The sequence below is a fragment of the Lineus longissimus genome, chromosome 3, assembly GCF_910592395.1.
Source record: "Lineus longissimus chromosome 3, tnLinLong1.2, whole genome shotgun sequence".
In the NCBI taxonomy this organism is placed as follows: Eukaryota; Metazoa; Nemertea; class Pilidiophora; order Heteronemertea; family Lineidae; genus Lineus; species Lineus longissimus.
Genome location: NC_088310.1, coordinates 13745483 through 13766086, shown reverse-complemented (window position 1 = coordinate 13766086; position 20604 = coordinate 13745483). Strand labels below are relative to the sequence as shown.

At 41.2% G+C, this 20604-nt stretch overlaps 1 protein-coding gene across 1 annotated transcript in view; it reads left to right on the top strand.

Moving 5' to 3' along the window:
• The window catches only part of LOC135484794 (uncharacterized), a 266119-nt gene that overhangs the window by 53395 nt on the left and 192120 nt on the right, over nt 1-20604 (top strand). Inside the window, exon 5 of the mRNA XM_064766477.1 lies at nt 4478-4636. Within this exon, the coding sequence (XP_064622547.1) occupies nt 4478-4636 (159 nt within the window). The remainder of the gene's footprint in view (nt 1-4477; nt 4637-20604) is intronic.

Sequence of the window (20604 nt, the reverse complement as noted above, 5' to 3'; positions counted from 1 at the left end):
CCTTGGAGACCAAGTTTCGGTCCGATTCGTTTCATGGTTTGGCCACCAGGGGGCCAAACGTTAAAAGTGAAAATATGCAATATCTCCCTTAATAGTAGTCGGGAAATTTTGAAAAAAATATGGTAGGTACTTCTAGCAAAGGTGCATCATATATCCTCCGGGTTTTTGATTTGACCTCCTTTTCAAGGTCACAGAGGTCAAATGGTGTAAATTGGCCGTTAGGATGTAATGATGGCACGTTTCTAAACTGCAATGACTATTGATACCAAATTTAGTACACATTTACCCCTTAGTCAGGTGATCTCAGGGACCGAAGTTTGGTCCAATATGATTCACCACTTGACCACCAGGGGGCAAAATCCAAAAACCTTAAAAATGTGATTATACCTTAAGTTCTTGCCCGATTGCCACCAATTTGATATCATGGGTACATCTAACAGTATATGTCACACAGGTTTTTAAGTTGACCTTCTTGTCAAGGTCACAGAGGTCAAATGGCGTAAATTCGCCGTCAGGCCGTAACTATGGCACGTTTCTTAACTGCAATGACTATTGATCACAAATTAAGTACACATGTACCCCTTGGTCAGGTGATCTCAGGTACCGAAGTTTGGTGCGATCTGATTTGCCGTTTGGCCTCCAGGAAGGGGGCCAAATCCTAAATTCTTCAAAATGCAATTATTCCTAGTAATGACTTGCCCGATTGGCACCAATTTTATATCATAGGTGCATCTAATTCTAACAACCATTCAATGTGTCACCCGGGTCTTCTTTGATTTGACCTACTTTTGAAGGTCACAGAGGTCGAATGTACTGTAAATTGGCCATTTTGGGGAAATTGTAATTGCTTGGACCTACATCAAACCTAACACTACATGACACAATACCATGCTCTTTATCCATCTTTCTTCCACATGAGGTGAGCACAATGGCCCTGGCCATTTCATACTTGTAATGGAATTAGTTTAGTTTTCACCGCCAGTTGGCGCTACAGGCACATTCAACTGAATTTTTGATGATTCAAAAGCCCGGGCTATGACGTATAGTTGCGCAGTTGTATTCTGCGCATTGAATTGGCCAAGGAACCAGGCTAAATTTCAGCATACCCACTGTGACCAGTCAAAAGATGGAAGATTGATTTTGCAACACGGTAACCAATTTTCTGCTAAAAAGAAGTCAAGTAGGCGATATTATCACTAGTTCCTTTCAGTGGGTAGTCATAAGGTCTTTAGGGACTACTTTCAGAAATAAGTTCTTGAAAATTTGGCCACAATTCTGTGAAAGCGATATTAGAAGTGCACGCTCTGTTCGCGAATTATTTTGAAGTGGAGAATTCCCACAGTATGTGCAGTGAATCGGCATAATTCTGTTTGCATTTTACTTTTAATACTACGATTCTTACATGAGTAAAAAGGAGACACTCCAAGCAACACAACAATGTTACTCCCATAAGAATTTTTTTTTGTAATTGATAATTTTATTCACCAAAAACACAACTGTTGCATGAAGTTCCACAGAATAAGAGGGCATAATATTGTTACAATATAAAACGATAGATGGCGACCTTGTTGTTCAAAACGGTTCAGGGTATAGTAAATTCCTTTTGCGGCTACAGATAACAAGGCAAAAGTGGGTCAGCGTGCAATTACTCGACGAAATGTACAGTGTATGTTATGCTATATTTTCCAGGGCATCTATGAGAAGGCCCCATTTCATCATGAACTTATCGTGTCTGAGATAGATCTTTTCTACTCTCGACGTGAACCGTATCATTGATAATAAGTTTCTGAAGAATGGTTGCGATTGTCTGAGTTTACAGTGATACAAGAATTGTTTTGCAATTAAATTGATATGCTGGACCAGTTCCGATGAACGAGGATCTCCCAGAATTACTTCTCGGAGATTTGGTAGAAATTGTTCGCCATGATCCGAGAGCCACTCTGACAATCGCAACCATACTGACTTTGCGTGGGTACACTCAAAAAAGACATGTTCCAAAGTTTCCGTGTAAAAGCCACAGAAGCTGCACATTCTGGATTCGCTAATGCCATATTTATGCAAGAGGACATTGGTGGGCAAAATACGATGCAGTATTTTTAACTGGAAAAATCGCAATTTGGTCTCCCTCGTACAAATGAATGGAATTGAATAGATTGATGACCAATCAATGTCCTCTCCAAATAAGTTTTCCCATTTGCGTTGTGATTTATCCGGACATGTTGCATACATTTTGATCACCCTTTTATAATATATTTGAGTTGGTTTAGCACAGTTTTTGATAGCAGCAATATTTACCGGCATAAATTCGACCAGTTTACATCCGCCTTCCTTTATACGCTTTTTCCAATTCTTTGGTATGGCATCAACTCCCATAAGAATTGATTCAAAATTGACGGAGCTACGGCATTCTGTTCGGCAATTGGCAGCGCTGATAAAACACATTGCATGCTAATGCAAGTCAAATGGCACACTTTAAAAAGTGCTCATTGGAGAACATAGGGAATCACCAGAAATGGCATCATCGCTGGTCTAAATAAAAAATAGATGGGTTCCCGATCGACTCACTAGGGATACGCAGTAGAGCACAATGTCATGAAAAACGACCCTTTGTAAATCCCAATCACCTGCAGGACAGGTCAATTTCTCTCAATTAAGTAAATTTTGTTGACTCCTGTAATCTCTACCATATCAAAAAAAAGACAGTGGTGTTACTGTTAGTCCTAAACTGGTCATTTCTATTTATTTTGACCTCTGTTATCAGGATACCTCTCAATTACAGACAGCATTTTGTATCCTTGTGCTGTACAACCCAGCCTGGACATACTATAGTTGTCCATCGAGAAGTCACATCCTCTCTGACACTTCTTGTCTGTAAAGCTACCGATACAACATACTGACCAAGGAATATCTTCCGTTGCCTCCTGTAATGTTTACATACCATGGATGATTAGTTCAGTCATATTTCATCCAGCTGGCAGCTCTGCATTGGAAATTTTAGTGGTATAACGTGTTCTCTTGACCTTCAAACAGTAGTATAAAGCCGATATTTACTACTTTACACCCTCAGTCCTGTGTTATTAGGTCATCCAGCTGAGCACCAGGCCCTTGGTCCTCTTGTTGTTTAAACATTAGTTTTGATGATATTTAGACTGGTAGAGATGATGTTGGCGTTGATTATTAAGACACTAAATGTTTAGTCAATTTATCTTTGCATTACCATGTTTTAAATGAAAGTCTAACCAATATGGTGCATAGGCAAGTAATTGAAACGAGTTTAGACTTTTTGTCTGAAAATCCCATATACTGATCTCTAGACGCTTTCACTCGAAATACACCCTAGGGTGTCTGGAGAGAATGCCACGCTTGTGCACTAGGGCTTGTGGGTATATTCAGTAGACGATCCAAATGCACGTCAAAAACATTCCTGAGTGCCTTACATCGTCGTGACTTAGCGACGTGGCTAAATTCCAAAGCAATAATGTAAAAAAAGAAAGACAATGAAAATGACGTAGACGCGGACGGTCTTTCAACAGTCAAAGTCTGGATAGCACGAGAAATGATATAGAGCATTCTCGTGCAAAACAGATATTTTTATTGAATTTTTGTATTGCACGCTCAGGTCATGCAATAAATGTTTCATGCATCTTTCGTACATTTCTCTCAAAATCCAAAATAAAGACTGCGAAGTTATGAAGTGCAGTGGGGTTTGTGTTATCTTATAAATACCGGTCCCTGGAGCATTGTCAGTAATTTTGGATGAATTGGATTTTTTGGGAGGATTTCGTGGTCTTGTCTGCTGGATCACTTTACTTAGGGTACATGATAAACAATGTCGTGGTGCAGTAATCGAGCATAGATTTTAAAAAATAGAAAATAGATAGAAAAGGTCAAATGCCTATGTTGAATGTGGTTAATGAGGTGTGAACCAAACACTCGGAGTGACCCTAAATGTGAACACGAATTGGCTCACTCAAAACAATTACAGTACTCATCACTGCAGGCCAGTAGTTCGCAGTGCATGGACTCGGTATTTACCAGGTTAGGCAGCGAAATAGCTTTTCTGGTTCAAATCCTTTCCTAGAGTCATAGGAGAAATATTGCCAATAATTTCTCTGTCTTGCATTTCTTCAGTACCATCATGCCAGCAAGCGAAGGGCATGGAAGGCATGCATGCACATTTTAGGGTAAAACTTTTGGAGCATGCTGCATACTGTTTAATTCCATATTGAAATCAATTATTCACCGAAAATTACAAAGATACACCATTTTTCTAGACGGTCCATGAATTGCCAACACAGAAAATTGGGAGAAAGAAACTATTAGCAGAAACATAACCAAAATGTGACCTCCAAGAATAGAATATAAGATAGTATCCACCTTAACCGAACAGCCCCTTTGTTATTATCGATTTTTTTTGGTGATTAATTGGTAATTAACTGTTATCTCTAGAAATGCTGAAATTTATTCTTTGTTTCAGTCTGTCCAACAAGTGATAACTAACCTGTGCATAACCAATATAGAACTCAGAACAGAAGATTCAATCGACATCAAGCAGTATTCACACGAACGACAGGTGGATAAGATTGTTGTGAAACTCAACAAAGCTGTGCTTGCAGTCAAGCAGAAATATATGAGGGTGAGATTTGGTTTTTAGCTCGCCTCAAGACAGGTGAGCTTATCTTATGGCCATCTTCCATCGTCGTTGTCTTCCTTTTAGCAAGGGACGTTTTGTAACTACTGGAGCTATCAACTTCGTACACATATTCTCCTATGAAATGACACGTTGGAGACCAAAGTTTGGTCCGGTTTGATTCCTGATTTTGCCACCAGGACAGCTAGGGCAGCAACCTTGAAATCCGTTTCCGGGCATTTAAAGGAGAACGCTTTCATGGAATGCAATGATTTTCATTCTGGGAATTGCCAATGATTAGACGAAGGTTTCGTTTTGATGATGGGCGCCATCAACTATCCAAGATGGCCACTACAGAAGCCATATTGAATTCTGTTTTCACTGAACCAAAGAACCTCCCGTCACATTGATGTAATTTCTTTGTCGTTAATTGAAGATGGCTGGAGGAAGGTCCCTTTCCTAGTGTCTCGAAGGTTCCCAATCGATTTTGGCCCCAAGTCCAAATAAAAAAATGGTTGCCAGGCTGCCGTCTTGGTTTTTTTACGCATTCAGCCCCATACCGCAAGAACCGATTGACTTACAGACTTAAAAGTTCTGTGGTGTGATGACCTAGTATAGAGGAGGGCCCATGTGGGCCCATCCCAAAATCCAACATGGCCGTCAGGCCGCCATCTTTGTTTTCACTTTCTGCCCGATAGCTCAAGAACTGATTGAGTGACAGACCTGAAACATCTGTGGTGTAATGACCTAGTGCGGGGAGGTTCCCTATCGATTTTGGCCAAAATCCAAATAGCCGCCAGGCCGCCAGGCCGCCATCCTTGTTTTTCGCATTCCTCCTCATAACTCGAGAACCATGTGAGTGGCAGACAAAGATGGTCTGATCTGATTCTTGACTTGTCCACCAGGGGGCCAAAGGTGGAAACTTAAAAAGTGTGATATCTCTCTTATAAATGACTCGCTCTTATTAAAAATTTTATGGTAGGTTCTCCTGGCAAGATTACATCACATTTCCTATAGGTTTGTGCTTTGATCAAATTTTCAAGGTCACAGAGGTCAAAAGACGTAAATTTGCTGTTTGAATGTAACTATGGTACGTTTCTTAACCGCTAAAGATATGAACTCCAAATTTGGTACGCATGACTCCCTACGTCATATAACCTAAGACCCTGAATTTCCTCCGATCTTTTTCTTGACTTAGCCACCAGGGGGTCAAAACTAAAAAAGGTAAAAAGTGCACTATCTCGCTTATAAGTGACATGTTTTCGATGATATTTTCGGTGTGAGCCTATGCGATGATGTGGTGTCTGTCGTCGTCGTCCTCCACTGGCGGCGTATGTTAGCACGGCATGTTTCGTAACTGCTTGAGGTCTGGACTTAAAAATTGGTACACATGTACCCTTGGGCCCTGGGGCAATTCACACCAAATTTCCTTCGAAAATTATTCTTGGTTTGGCCACCAGGGGGCGAAGTGCAAAAACATAACATAACATAAAACGTACAATAGGACCGTGATGTTGGTCGGATTTTTATAAAATTTGTTTTGTAGGTACTTCTAGCAAGGAAACATCATATATGATACGAGTTTTTGATTTGACCAACTTTTCAAGGTCAAAGAGGTCAAAGTTAGCTAAATCACCGAAAAGTGGCACGTTTCGTTTCTATTTGAGTTAGAAGGTTCTAAACCAGTGTGGACATGTATCTATTCTACACCAAAAATTTGGCCCGCTCGGACATCATTTCTCGGAGAAATAAGCGTTTTTCGTTTTATTTGATCTCAGCCCTGAGACTTCAAATGAATCCAATCTGCCAACTTTTCAAAAGAATTGGATGTCAAGATAAAGAGAAAAAATAAATTAGTTCTGACACACGGTGGCGCTAGTGGCCACATAATGATTATGTAATTTGAATTTGAATTCCCGCTACCGCCAGATGACATCACTTCATGCGTGCATGTCGCGGATGGGATCCCTGCAGATACATGGCTGCCCATTTAGAATATTTTTCCTGGAGAGGACAGCTTTATAAAATCCACAAAAATCTTCAAGATGCCGATGAAAATATAAGCTGATTTTATTCAACATCAATGGGGAGACAATAAAGCTTTCTGGGTGATTATTTTGGTTTGATTTCATTTCCTCAAGAATAATGCTAGAAATCAGCGAATTTTCTAGCGAATTTTTAACTGAGGATATCAGCACTATGACAGCAGCTGGCAGGGAAACAACAAACTTAAAGGGACAAAGATTGTTCTGTCCACCAGGTATGTTTCTTTTCCTTAAATATTTAGATTATTGCTTGAAGTCTATTATTTCTGGCTTGATTGGACAAGTGTAGGTTTTTAGACAAGTTTGTTAACAGGTAGTTCTCGACCTGTGTTCACAATGCATTACACATTGTTACATGAGATAGCATGAGTTAGCCACTTGGATTTGAGGTTGATGTGTTTATTTTCAGTTATTCAACCTCATCCATCAACTCCACTTTTTGGCTGAAGGTGTAACTATGAAGCGAATGGATGAATTTCGGGAACTGATGATTAATGATTTATCGATTGTTATGTGATATTTTGTATCAAAGGTAGATAAATGTACTTCTCCCACTTCATCTTTTCTCTTTTCAGTGATGAATAATCAATTCGAACTATTTTTTGGCTCACCTGTTAACCTTTACAATGACGCAGTGTCCGTAGGCTGTCGTCGTCCATCGTTAGACATGGGTGGCACGTTTCGTTACCGCTGAGGCTATTAAACTGCAACTTGGTACATATGTACCCCTTGGTGATCGCTACTCAGAGACTGAATCACGACCTCATCTTATCACGGTTTGACCACCAGGGGGCCAAACGTCAGAAGTGAAAACATGTATTTTCTCCCTTAATACTGGTCTGAAAAATTTGAAAAAAATATGGTAGGTACTTCTAGCAAAGCTTCATCACATATCCTCCAGGTTTTTGATTTGACTTACTTTTCAAGGTCACCGAGGTCAAAGTCTGTCGGCTGCACTGCCCTTAGACAATGGCGGCACGTTTTGCAACCACTTTAGCCAGAGATCTGAAATTTTGTACAAATGCACCCCTGGGTGACCCCTACTCAGAGACCAAATCGTGGCATCATATGATTCATGGTTTGGTGACCAGGAGGCCAAACGTCCAAAGTGAAAATTTGCCATTGTTCACTTGACCCTTTAGCTACTAGAGATCCCAATATTTTATTCCATAGTTTCACTGGGATTTCTAGTACATTTTCAGTTTTCAACAGCCTATTAGTTTTTGGAATAAAGAGATACAAAAAATATAATATCATGTATAACAAGTTATATTTATTTGAAAGCTCACATTCATGGCTACATGTTAGAGACAATAGTAGTCCAAATTAACCCCTTGTGTTCCAGGAAATTAACCCTCTAACCACCAAATACAGTCTTACATGGAAAAATGAAATAAAGGGTTTTCAGGGTTTTATTTTATTTTATCAGCTCAGTTTTTTGTTCTTTTCACACAGGAACACCTGTCCCAAGATCATGAGCACATTTTTGGCATTTTTAACCCCCTGTTCCGCAACTCGTAAAATGGTAAAAAAGTGGTAAAATTCCAGAAGAAATTACATAGCAAAATCTGCTTGGAATAATTTTGGTAAGTGCTCAACATGATATATTATTTGACACATAACAAGTTGGAATCACACAGTATACTGATAATTAACCCCTGCTGACCTACGGAGAATTATTAACCCCTTTTGACTGATCAGCGGAATCGGGAACTAATAAGTCTATGAATAAATTGTGTGGTGAAATGACGTTCCCGATCTTTCTTTCAAACATACAATGTACTAGAACCAGAGTTTGAGAAAAGGACAAACAATATTGTCCGCTTAGAACATGTTATGGAATTCTTGAAAGCATCCAGCAATTTTACCTGGCATGCATCACACCCAAAGAATGTCTCAACGCAGCGGCCACTTGGTGCACGGCGCTTTTGCTTGAGGCACTGTACACAGGCCCTTCTGCGTCCAACAAAGCATACCTTGGAGTGTCCAAGCATGACATTCTGCTGGATGGTTTCGAGAACATCCCTTTGAACCCCTGCAACAGCTGATACTCTTCTTCTGGAAGTAAAACCATTCACAAGCTGGTGTATCAAATTCAACTTGAACTTTTTAAAAGAATACTTCCTCTTGACCCTGGGCAGTGGCAGGTTACTTTGTACCCACAGAATGTAGGCATTGACAATGGCCACATTCAGTAATGCCCAGAACATATATTTCCACCACTTCTTACCAGTTCGCCCAACTTTGTAATAGCTGCGGAATTGATCGGCATGATCAACTCCACCCATGTTCTTGTTGTAGTCTATTACAATGTGGAATACACTGATAAGCTCATCCACTCTGTGTCTGGTCCTTGGTTTTACAGTTTCAGCTGAACCATAGAAAGTTGAGATGAAATAGGCATCTCTACGCCTGTCTCTCCATCGACAGGCAACTACTTTATCATTTTTAGCTCAGCTGACAAAGTCAGCGAAGCTGGTAATATTACTAAGGGAATGGTGTCCGTCCTGCCATCCTGCCATCCTTCCATGTCAATTTTGGGCATTTTGTAACCGTAAGACCTAGGCACTTTGTTGACGCTGCTAAATTAGGAGTAGCCCAAGGGGAACTCAGAAACCAAAAATCAGCGCGATCCGACCTACATTCGGCGAATGAGGTCATCGAGAAGTTTAAACTTCTTTCCTTTATACCTCGGGCCACAGAGGAAATACTGTTTTCAAATCTGGCCGAATATTTTTTAATAATTTTTCATTTTGACTTGTAATGGAATTAATTTAGTTTTCACCGCCAGTTGGCGCTACAGGCACATTTGACAGATTTTTTGACGATTCAAAAGCCCGGGTTATGACGTATAGTTGCGCAGTTGTATTCTGCGCATTGAACAAGGCTATATTTCAGCATACCCACTGTGACCAGTGTAAAGATGGAAGATTGATTTTGCAACAAGTAACCAAGTAGGCGATATTATCACTAGTTCCTTTCAGTGGGTAGTCATAAGGTCTTAAGGGAATACTTTCAGAAATTAGTTCTTGAAAATTTGGCCACAATTCTGTGAAAACGATATCGGAAGTGCACGCTCTGTTCGCGATGTATTTTGAAGTGGAGAATTCCCACAGTATGTGCAGTGAATCGGCATGATTCTGTTTGCATATTAGTTTTTAGTACTACGATTCTTACATGAGTAAAAAGTAGACGTTTTAAGCAACACAATAATGTTACTCCCATAAAAATTGATTGCAAATTGACGGAGCTACGGCATTCTGTTCGGCAATTGTCAGCGCTGATAAAATACATTGCATGCTAATGCATGCCAAATGGCACACTTTAAAAAGCGTTCATTGGACAACGTAGGGAATCACCAGAAATGACGTCATCGCTGGTCTAAAACTTCTATCTTTTTATATAATAAGACTGGAAGGGGGACGAATAAAGTCACACTTAGAGGTGTTGGATTGCCTTGAAATTTTGCATGAATTGTGGTGACACCTTACCCTGATGCAACGTCTTGGTTTTGTTCAAAAATTTACTTCAGTGGAGCAGTAATGAGGGATTTTTAATCGGACACTGTCAATTCTCCTTACCACTTATTGCTGTTAAATTATGCAGGGACTTAATCAATTATCTGCACTCCCTCTGGGGTGAATAACATTACCTTTTGAACAGCTGGCTGTGGGGGATGATTGGAACAGCCGGTATACCTGCTGACCTGCTGAACCCAGGTTAATGTTATTATTCTCAATCCACGATTTCGCGGGAAATGAAATTGTAAACAAACGCATGTGTGCAGTTCAAATGTAAACAAAAATGTATTTTTGGTACTTTGGTTGCTGGACTTGGGTTTTCCCGCAGTTAGGAGCTGGGGTCAAATTGATGGTCTATTGTTTATGGGTGCTGTTTTAGTCAGAGCTAGCCCTTGATTATGAAGGAATTTTCGAATGAAGGTGACCATGGTCTGTTTATGTGCTCACCACAGCTTTCAATACTTGATGTATCTGAAGAGGCACGCTGAACCTGACATGGCCTTATCAAGGAGCTGCTCACGATGCTGAACTTCTAGCTTGCCTGTCGACGAAGTGCCTTGCCCGAGACATTTGGAAGCCGACATGTGAAGGCCTATCTGAGTTCTCCTTCTTCTCCGTATAAAAAGGGGCATATTGCTGACTAAGGAACGAGGCATATTGACATTGCCTCATCATCTCTATCGGACCAATTGATACACTTTTTATGCACACATACAGCACGCCACAGCTAGGTCCGAGTTTGTGGACAAATGGTTTGTTTAATTTGCCTCTTCAATATTGCTCCTTTGATATTGCATTAGATTTTCATTGCAATTCAATCTATTCAAGATATAGCCCATTTGAACCTGCCTGCGCCACGGGTATAATGCTAGTATAATAATAATTATTAGAAGGGGGACGAATAAAGTCACACTAAGAGGCGTTGGATCGCCTTGAAATTTTGTATGAATGGTGGTGACACCTTACCCTGATGCAACGTCTTGGTTTTATTCAAAAATTTACTTCAGCGGAGCAGAAATGAGGGATTTTTAATCGGACACTGTCAATTCTCCTTACCACTCACAGAAGCCAAGCCATTGCTGTTAAGTTATGCAGGGGCTTAATCAATTACCTGCACTCCCTGTGGGGTGAATAACATTACCTTTTGAACAGCTGGCTGTAGGGGGATGATTGGAACAGCCGGTATACCTGCTGACCTGCTGAACCCAGATAAATGTTATTTTCAATCCACGATAGCAGGTCACCTGATTTTCGAGATTTCGCGGGAAATTGTAAACAAACGCATGTGTGCAGTTCAAATGTAAACAAAAATGTATTTTTGGTACTTTTGGTTGCTGGGCTTGGGTTTTCCTGCAGTTAGGAGCTGGGGTCAAATTGGTGGTCTATTGTTTATGGGTGCTGTTTTAGTCAGAGGTAGCCCTTGATTATGAAGGGATTTTCAAATATGAAAACGACCCTTTGTATTGTAAATTCCAATCACCTGCAGGACAGGTCAATTTCTCTCAATAAAATAAATTTTGTTGACTCCTGTAATCTCTACCTTATCAAAAAAAAGACAGTGGTGTTAGTCCCAAACTGGTCATTTCTATTTATTTTGACCTCTGTTAAATCAGGATACCTCTCAATTACAGACAGCATTTTGTATCCTTGTGCTGTACAACCCAGCCTGGACATACCACAGTTGTCCATGGAGAAGTCTCATCCTCTCTGACACTTCTTTTCTGTAAAGCTACCGATACAACATACTGAACTAGGGATATCTTCCGTTGCCTCCTGTAATATTTACATACCATGGCTGATTAGTTCAATCATATTTCATCCAGCTGGCAGCTCTGCATTGGAAATTTTAGTGGTATAACGTGTTCTCTCGACCTTCAAACAGTAGTATAAAGCTGATATTTACTACTTTACACCCTCAGTCCTATGTTATTAGCTCATCCAGCTGAGCGCCAGGCCCTTGGGCCTCTTGTTAGCTCACCTCTTAGCAGAGGTGAGCTTATCCCATACCGTGGCGTCCGTCGTCCGTCGTCGTCGTCGTCGTCGTCGTCGTCGTCGTTGTCGTCGTCGTCGTCGTCCGTCGTCCGTTAGCAGGGCACGTTTCGTAACTGTTAGAGCTATTGAGTTGAAACTTAGTACACATGTACCCTTATGTAATGTCACCTTGGAGACCAAGTTTCGGTCCGATTCGTTTCATGGTTTGGCCACCAGGGGGCCAAACGTTAAAAGTGAAAATATGCAATATCTCCCTTAATAGTAGTCGGGAAATTTTGAAAAAAATATGGTAGGTACTTCTAGCAAAGGTGCATCATATATCCTCCGGGTTTTTGATTTGACCTCCTTTTCAAGGTCACATAGGTCAAAGTTTGCTGATTCACTGAACAGTAGCATGTTTCCTATCTATTTTAGCTATAGTCTATTTCCGAAGAGAGTGTGGCGGCTACATCAAATAGACCCCTGCTGAGCAGCCACTTAACTTATCAAGTCAGCCATAAATATCTGGGGCATCCCGAGCCTCTCCTTGGAGTTTCAGGTAGCTATGGCCTGTTCTAAACTTTTTGGAATATACATTTTGATTGCTTGCATACATTTATGTGTAGATGATAAGTGGATATAAGGCATTCATATGAACATTTTACTCTAAATTTCAGAACAGGGTATTGTTTTGCTTGGAAACAGCGGACCTCACAGTTTACTGGGAATTTCCTGTCTCGGTCAGAGTATTTATAGCATGGTTTGAGCTTTCAAAGTGCTTACAATGATGTAGGATGTGTAGCAACATGTAGGTAAACTTAGATTGAATCGGAATGAATTAATGGTACCGACAGGTACAGGCTTCTGGGATCGGAAGATTGCTTCATTTTGTTTGAATCATCAAGGTTGACTCACTGGTAAAATCAGAATGGGGTTTAGCCACTTGATAGCATAGTAGGACAAATGTGGTGATAAGCATAACACTGCATTCCAATGCGATAGCTACTGCCTTTGTGGATGGTTTGCCGCCACACTCTCTTCGGAAATAAACTTTAGAAGGTTTTAAACCAGTGTGGACATGTATCTGGGGATTCTTTATTCCACCCCTAAAATTTCGGCCGTTCGGACATCAAATATGGCCGCCAGGCAGCCATCTTGAAAAATAAACACAGTACTTTTACTCCGAAACTAATGATCGGATTGCAACCAAATTTGATCTGGATGTATATCTATGTACTCTCTACTAAATCCTTGATTTTTTATCAAATGTGATAGCCAATATGGGTGCCAGGCGGGCATCTTGAAAAATTCTTAGTTTGGCCACCCGGGGGCCAAATTTAATGTCCAAAGTTAAAATGTTTGATTGCTCGTTTAATAGTGGTCTGATTTTCATAACATTTTTATGGTAGGTACTCCTAGCAAGGATACATTTCATAAATGTGGGTTTTTGATTTGACCTACTTCTCAAGGTCACAGAGGTCAAAGTTTTCCTATGGCACCGCCATTTTACAATGACGGCACGTTTTGTCACTGCTTTAGCTACAGATCCCTAACTTGGTACGAATGTACCCCTTCACTCTTAGACTAAACTGCAGTCTTTTTCTGATTCTCAGTTTGGCCAGCAGGGCCCCAAATGTTAATAGTGGACTCTCCCCTAAGGGTGCCTTGAAATGCTGCTAAGTGGGATGTCATAGTCTAAGCCTAGGCAAATGCAGGATTAATCTACATTCCAAAATCTTGTGTATGGTCTACAAGACTGCCTTTCATCTTATGAACCGAATGAACAATACATTGTTATGGGTGATTTTAACATGAAATCAATAGGTGAAGGTGAAAACTATAATGCAAAGTTAGAAACTTTTATGTTTCAAGCATATAACTTCAGACAAAACGTGTCCAAAACACCACCAGCAATCAGTCCAAATTGGACCTTGTATTCACCAATCCTACTCCATCTGCCACTATTGACTTGGTCGATATAATAGACAATTACTGGTCAGATCACAAAATTGTCTACTCTGCTTTGTCATACCTGTAGTCACCTCAATTAAATTCAACTGACGCATTATTTTATCTCTCATGTAATTTCATTGTAAAACATTACTTCATTTCTTTCTTACATTTAAAACCATGCTAATGCTTCATCCATCTTCCCTTCACAAGAGGTGAGCACAATGGCCCTGGCCATTTTTATTTTGCTAATATATCTATTCTGCATACTGGAGCCTGGGGCCTGTTATTTCAGTCGGGTAGTCAACTCTGTTCGACCGTGCTGTGCCAAGGTAGTAGGTATCCTGCTGTAACAGATCTTCTGCCAGAGTTACTGTAGAAAAGAAATTGTCAGCATGAACCCTGTGGTTCTTGTGTATATACTCTCGCAGTAAATCTGTTACAACATTGTAACCTAGACCATGTTGGTCCTGACCCTGCTGTTGATCACCCTGGGCAGCCCCAGTGTACACCTTGAAAGTCAAGGTATACCCTGTTCCAGAATCGCATAAACACCAGATCTTGATGCCCCATTTGACAGGTTTCTTGGGCATATATTGCTTCCAAGCAAGCGGGCCATCAAACTTCACCATTGCCTCATCTATAGATATGTTCTCCCCAGCCTTGAACATTCTGGGGAAATTTTTATTGAGGACAACAATAAACCAACGCACTTTGTCAAGTTTGTGATGTCTATCAATGACATTGGGATTTGAACAATGGAGATATTTGCACAATCGTTCATAAGTGTTTTTTGTCATTATTGAACTGATGAACTTGTCACCAAGAGCGGAATCAGCAGACCAGTAATCACCATACTCGGGGTAATCTTTTATCCCCATAAGAATGTTGATGCCAGTGAATGCACGGATTTCTTCAGGAGTGGTAGGCTTCCAATGCTTATTAGATGTAGCAAAGGGATTGTTCGGGTCAGGAACAGCTGGAGGATGGGTTTTAGCAGCGTACAAGTTATTGTTCTCTGCCAAAGTATCCCAAAAGGTCCCGCCAAGGATGCACATGAGGTAGTCCAACTCGTCAGCATCATATCGCAGCCCACAGTCGACACCAGAGGGGGCTGTGAATGGCTGCATAACTGGTTGGACTATCTGATTTGTCCAATCTCTGGGCGGATTTACATCCCCTCCTCCTTGGACATTACCACAACGACCACGACCATGAAGCTGTCCTTTTCCTCCCCTCTAGCCGGAGGCGGACCTGCTGCTTGCCCTCTACCTCTAGCCTGAGGCAGACCTGCTCCTCGTCCTCTCCCTTGCCCTCGTCCTTGTCCAACTCTACCTCACCCTCTTCCTCGGCCGCGAGCTGGTCCATCATTGCCAGGGTCGGTTCCAGAGGAGCTAGAATTTGACATCTGGTCATCAGAGTCATTGTCATCAGCATCACTCCCGGTAGGGTGATCACTTTGCTGATCGCCGTCACTTTCAGGACCGTAAGTGGGGTCACCTCCACGGACACTATCATTGTCAGGAGCTGGAGTGTCACTGCCATGATCATCATCTGGGCCAGATTTATCGCCAGTCTCAGAGTTCGAATAATCAGAGAGAAAAGTCACTTCCTGAAAAAGAAACAAAAAAAATTAGTTGCGGGGCCAACAGTCACCGTGATACATGGTAGGCCTAGTTCAGTAAAGGACCCAAAAAAGCAAGGAGATAGGCCTGGCCTAACAAAGGATCTTTATCGTCCTTTTACACTATTGGCCTTGAAGCCTACCGGTACATCTGTGTGAGTAAGAGTCAAGACAAGTACGGTACAAAAATGGACCCTGGCCCTAGCTACAGGGCCTAGAATATCCAGATGTACCCTATCTCTAGGCCTAATTTCTATTCATCATGCAATCAGGGGGTTAGTCAGCATGCCAGGCCCCGAGCAGGACACACTCTTTAGTTCAGCAGCAGGCTTGAGCTATGCATGCAGAATGTCAACAGACCAGCATTTCATTTCCGGGTTCACCTCAGGTCGCATTCACATACCAAGGCATATACTACAGGCCATGACCCACTTCTACTACAATGCTAGTTACATAGTCTACGTGAAGGAATGGTACTCCACGATCTGCGTCTACATGCCGGGTCAACATGCTGAATCAAAATACATGCATCTATACACATGAATATACACAAAAAGTTCATTCCCGAAAAAAGGGCCAAACTCACGTTTACTCCACCAATAACATCGATATCTGATTGATCATCGTCATCAGTGAGACCCTCGGACTCTTCACTACCATCATTCTCTGCTAAAATTTGATCTAGAGCAGCCGAAAAACCGAACTTTCGTTTTGCTGGGTTCGCCATTGTTCTCGAAACACACTCCTCCATTATCGTCACTTCAATTGCATGAAACTCAATAAAAATGTATAGCAACCTACATTGGTACGAGATTTAAGTTGGATACAACGTTGCAAACCTCGTTACCAGACACAAAGTTTCCCGATATACGCAAGCATGGGGGCAGGGCGGGCTTTTTGAATGTGTGCCGGCAGGTGCCGTTCTAGTGAGATTTGGGCATGCTAACGAGTGCCGTTCTAGTAGCTAAAGGGTTAATACTGGTCCAAAAAGTTTGAAAAAAATATGATAGGCGCTTTTAGCAATTGTACATGATACATCGTCTGCAGTTTTTTTACCTGCTTTTCAAGGTCCTTTGACACAGGCGAGCACATGGTCCCTGGACCATTTCATTGTTGATTTCTGGGAATTATTGTCTCATTTCCCAAAAGCTGTAGAGCCTCGTATGGTGATCAAGATGGCTGCTTGCTGAGTCTGGATTCTGTTCTACATGTTCTATGATGATAGGCTTACTAATATTGCTATTAAGTCTCACCAGGTCACGGTGAGTGCTTGGCGATCTTGGATAGTTCATCTTAGGTATAGCATGTGTTTTGAATGTGTGGCATGATGATTGAGCAGAATTTGCTCTGTCCTCCAAATCTGACAAATCAAAATGACAGCTGATCACTCCGATTGGTATAGGCCTAGAATTCTGCACAATTGAATGAATTCAGTGAAAGGCAGTTCAGAATCATTGTCAGGGTTCTAATTCATTGATCTGAAGCAAACGAATTGTCAGGGTTGGGGGAAGAACTCTAAATTTTGATGTTGACTCAGTCCAAAAATAGGTCATCGTACTTTTGAAATATACATGCATCATTGATGTTTACACATTTACTTGCCTAGAATTGTCAATGTGTTGAAAAAAGGGTTCTACCCCTAACCAAAAGCTTTCCTTTTGCCCTAGATTGATCAGTGATAGAGGCCCTTACACATCAAGCGGAGGAAGCCACTTCTGGCAACAATAAACCCGAACAAACCAGCAGCAAACAAAAGTTGAAAAGACCGCATGTTCTTTTGTTCATCGTGCCTATATTGAGGTTTGTTTGGGCCAGCAGCGGCTTTCTCCGCCTTGGATGGAGGGATCTATTCAGAGCCAGAGTTTCAACTGATGTCAAAATCCCCCCTTCCCAAAAATATTTTCAAAATTTGTGGTTGCCTAACATGAAATAGGAAAACTGACCAAAGAAGCAGTAGGCTTATTGCCTTCAATTCTATGCTTTGCCCCAGCTTTAGTACTGTCTGGCAAAATGGCGGATTGCCATCAGTCAGATTAGCGTATTCAGACCTGAACTTTTCGTCACAATGTGCGCTTTAAACACATGTTATCATGTTTTACAGGGATGATTTACGGCTGCTGCATTTCAACGTTTCGTTGACCACATAACAAATAACCGAGAGAGAGGAGGGGAGCTACTTTTATAGAACCAAACGAACACCTCGCACCTCCCATCATACATCCCCAGCACTCACCTGTGCGGTCATCAAAAGAACCAGTCGATTCTAGTATTTCATTCTTTTTCACTGTAATACTTAACTCAAAATAAAAAGAAATAAACGGTATCTGGCAGTTGGTTTACAAAAAAATCAGTGTGTCTGTTAAGTTTTTACTTGCTATAATCAATGTGGGCTAAGAAAATCATACCCCTTGGACTTGGTCCTCGCTTTGCAACTGGTTGATTGTCTTTGATGCAATGCTGACGGCAATTACTGCATGGCTGTTCGGCTTAGGCTGGACCATGTTCACTGGACTAGTTTGTCACAACCAACCTACACTTCAAAGGAATTGATGTAAATGTCCAGATTGTTTCTAGTTGTGACCATGCATCTACTGGGCAGGTGTGTCTCCAACTGTTCTTCAATGGATTTGATGTAAAGGTCCATACTGCGTTAACTTATTGCCCCAAGGTTGTGCCCATGCATCGACTTGACTGGGTTTTCAACCTGCACTTCCAAGGAATTCATGCAAAAGTCGAGACTGCATTAACTAGTCCTAGGGTGTGACCATGCATCTAATGGACTGGTTCGTCTCAAGCTGAACTTCAACTGATTTGATGTAAAGGTCCAGAATGCAGTAACTGGTTGTCAACTTGGTTGCGACTGTTGAAAGAACCATGGCAACTAGTAACTAGTACTCTCTGTAACAACCTTCAACTTGTAATCACACTCATTGCATGAAGTTATATATACAATCAGATGGACCAAGCAAAGCTCCTTTTTTTAATTTGGCAAGTGGCCATCTTGGAAACCCTTTTTAGCTCTGTTTAGTGACAGAATATTGATATAAACTGCCCCTGGAAAGAAAGCTGCACCACCACACCACTTCCTCTACGGATCGCACAATGGCCCCTGGCCTTTTAATTTTTGTTTTAAAAGGAAACACTTTTCTTTTGACAGTGTAGCCAAGGGTTATAACTACAATTTGACGCATAAAGCTTTACATGTACTTCAAAATTCCACTAAATAACTGTTTTTATGATTTTTTTAGCTGAAAATTGAAATAAGCTTAAAACCCTGCGGAAGTGAATGGGTTAAAGACAGCCAATTGGTTCCCAGTTTCCTACAAGATATAAATTTTTTTTTTGTATCGAAGAACCTTACTACCAGATTAACACAATTTTCGTTGCAGTTTTTAGCTCACCTTGTTGAGCTTATGTGGTCACCTCTTGTCAATCATCCGTCTTCCATCCACAATGGTGGCACGTTTGCTCACTGTTGAGTCTAGAAAGTTGAAACTTGGTGTGTGGATGTCTTATGACAACATCACATGACACACAAAAAATCATCGCAATTTGACCTACTTTCTGGGCTCCAGGTGACCATCTTTGAAAACCATATTTTGTCAATATCTCATGAACGCTGATGATAGCTAGAACCATGAAATAATTACAGTCATTAGTGTTAATACTTCTGGTGAGACTACATGACATAATATACAGGTTTTGATTTGACCTACTTTTGATGGTCACAGAGGTCAAACTCTAAAATTTCAGCGTAGGTGGCACGTTTCATCCCTTATTGTTCAAATATGTTATGAAGACACCTATTGGGCATTTGTACATAACTCAGGTCAATGTGACCTACTTTTCAGATGTAAGTAGGTCAGGTCATAAAACTGCATGTTGGTCATATATCAAGAAACCTTCACTGTGTGATCTTCAAATACGCATCATTGATTGATATGATCGACCATAACCCTTTGAATCCTACGGTCGACTCCAGTCAAGCCACGTAAAACTACTGTTATGGCTGAAGCTCGACTCCAGACGAGCCAATTTTATACGATTCAAATTTCACACCAGATCGGGGAATCCGGGCAAGTAGGGAATTTCTAATGCCATCCTAGTGTCAGTCAGGAGATTTTACTACAGGAGCTACCAATCACTCCAATGAAAATGCTACTGAAGCTAATTTAAAATCACTTCTCAGTTGCATCCCAGGAGGGTGATTCACTCCCGCAGAGGGGTTCATTCACTCCCGTGGTCATGGTAAAAAAATAATATAAACAAGGGCAAAAAAGACTATTGTGAAGAACCTTTAACTTTATTGCAGTGCTAAACACAAAAAATACAGTATTTTTGCATCAAGGAAGTACTACAACTATCCAACAAATAAAGAAATAAAAATTTATACAATCAAGCAGAAGCTGAGTACTCTTTTCTGACTTAATTCTGGTCAAGGATTACAAAAATACGATCGTTTAGAATTAGGCCCACGGCATCGGCCGCCTCAGGGCCACCATGCGGGGCCTAATGGTATTAGGCTACGTAGTAGATTGCCCTTGGGAGTTTACGTGCATGGTTTTCGGCAGTTCCCGGAGATGACTTGGTACTTTTCGTTAACTTTCGGTTTAATGGCTGAATAAACATGATTGGCGTGTTTCGAGATTGATCACAGGCGTGATTCACGCTGGCAAGAATATGATTGACGGGGGCTATCAAAGTGCGCCAGTAAAATGGTTCACCAGCGTCATCACATCCCTCCAACAATTTTTTTTCACGGGCGTTCACGGGTGTTCGCGGGCGCCGGCGTGATCGCGCCCGGTTCCTGACTGACGCTGCCATCTATGCAAATGACGTCATCCTGCGGCATACTTCTTCTAT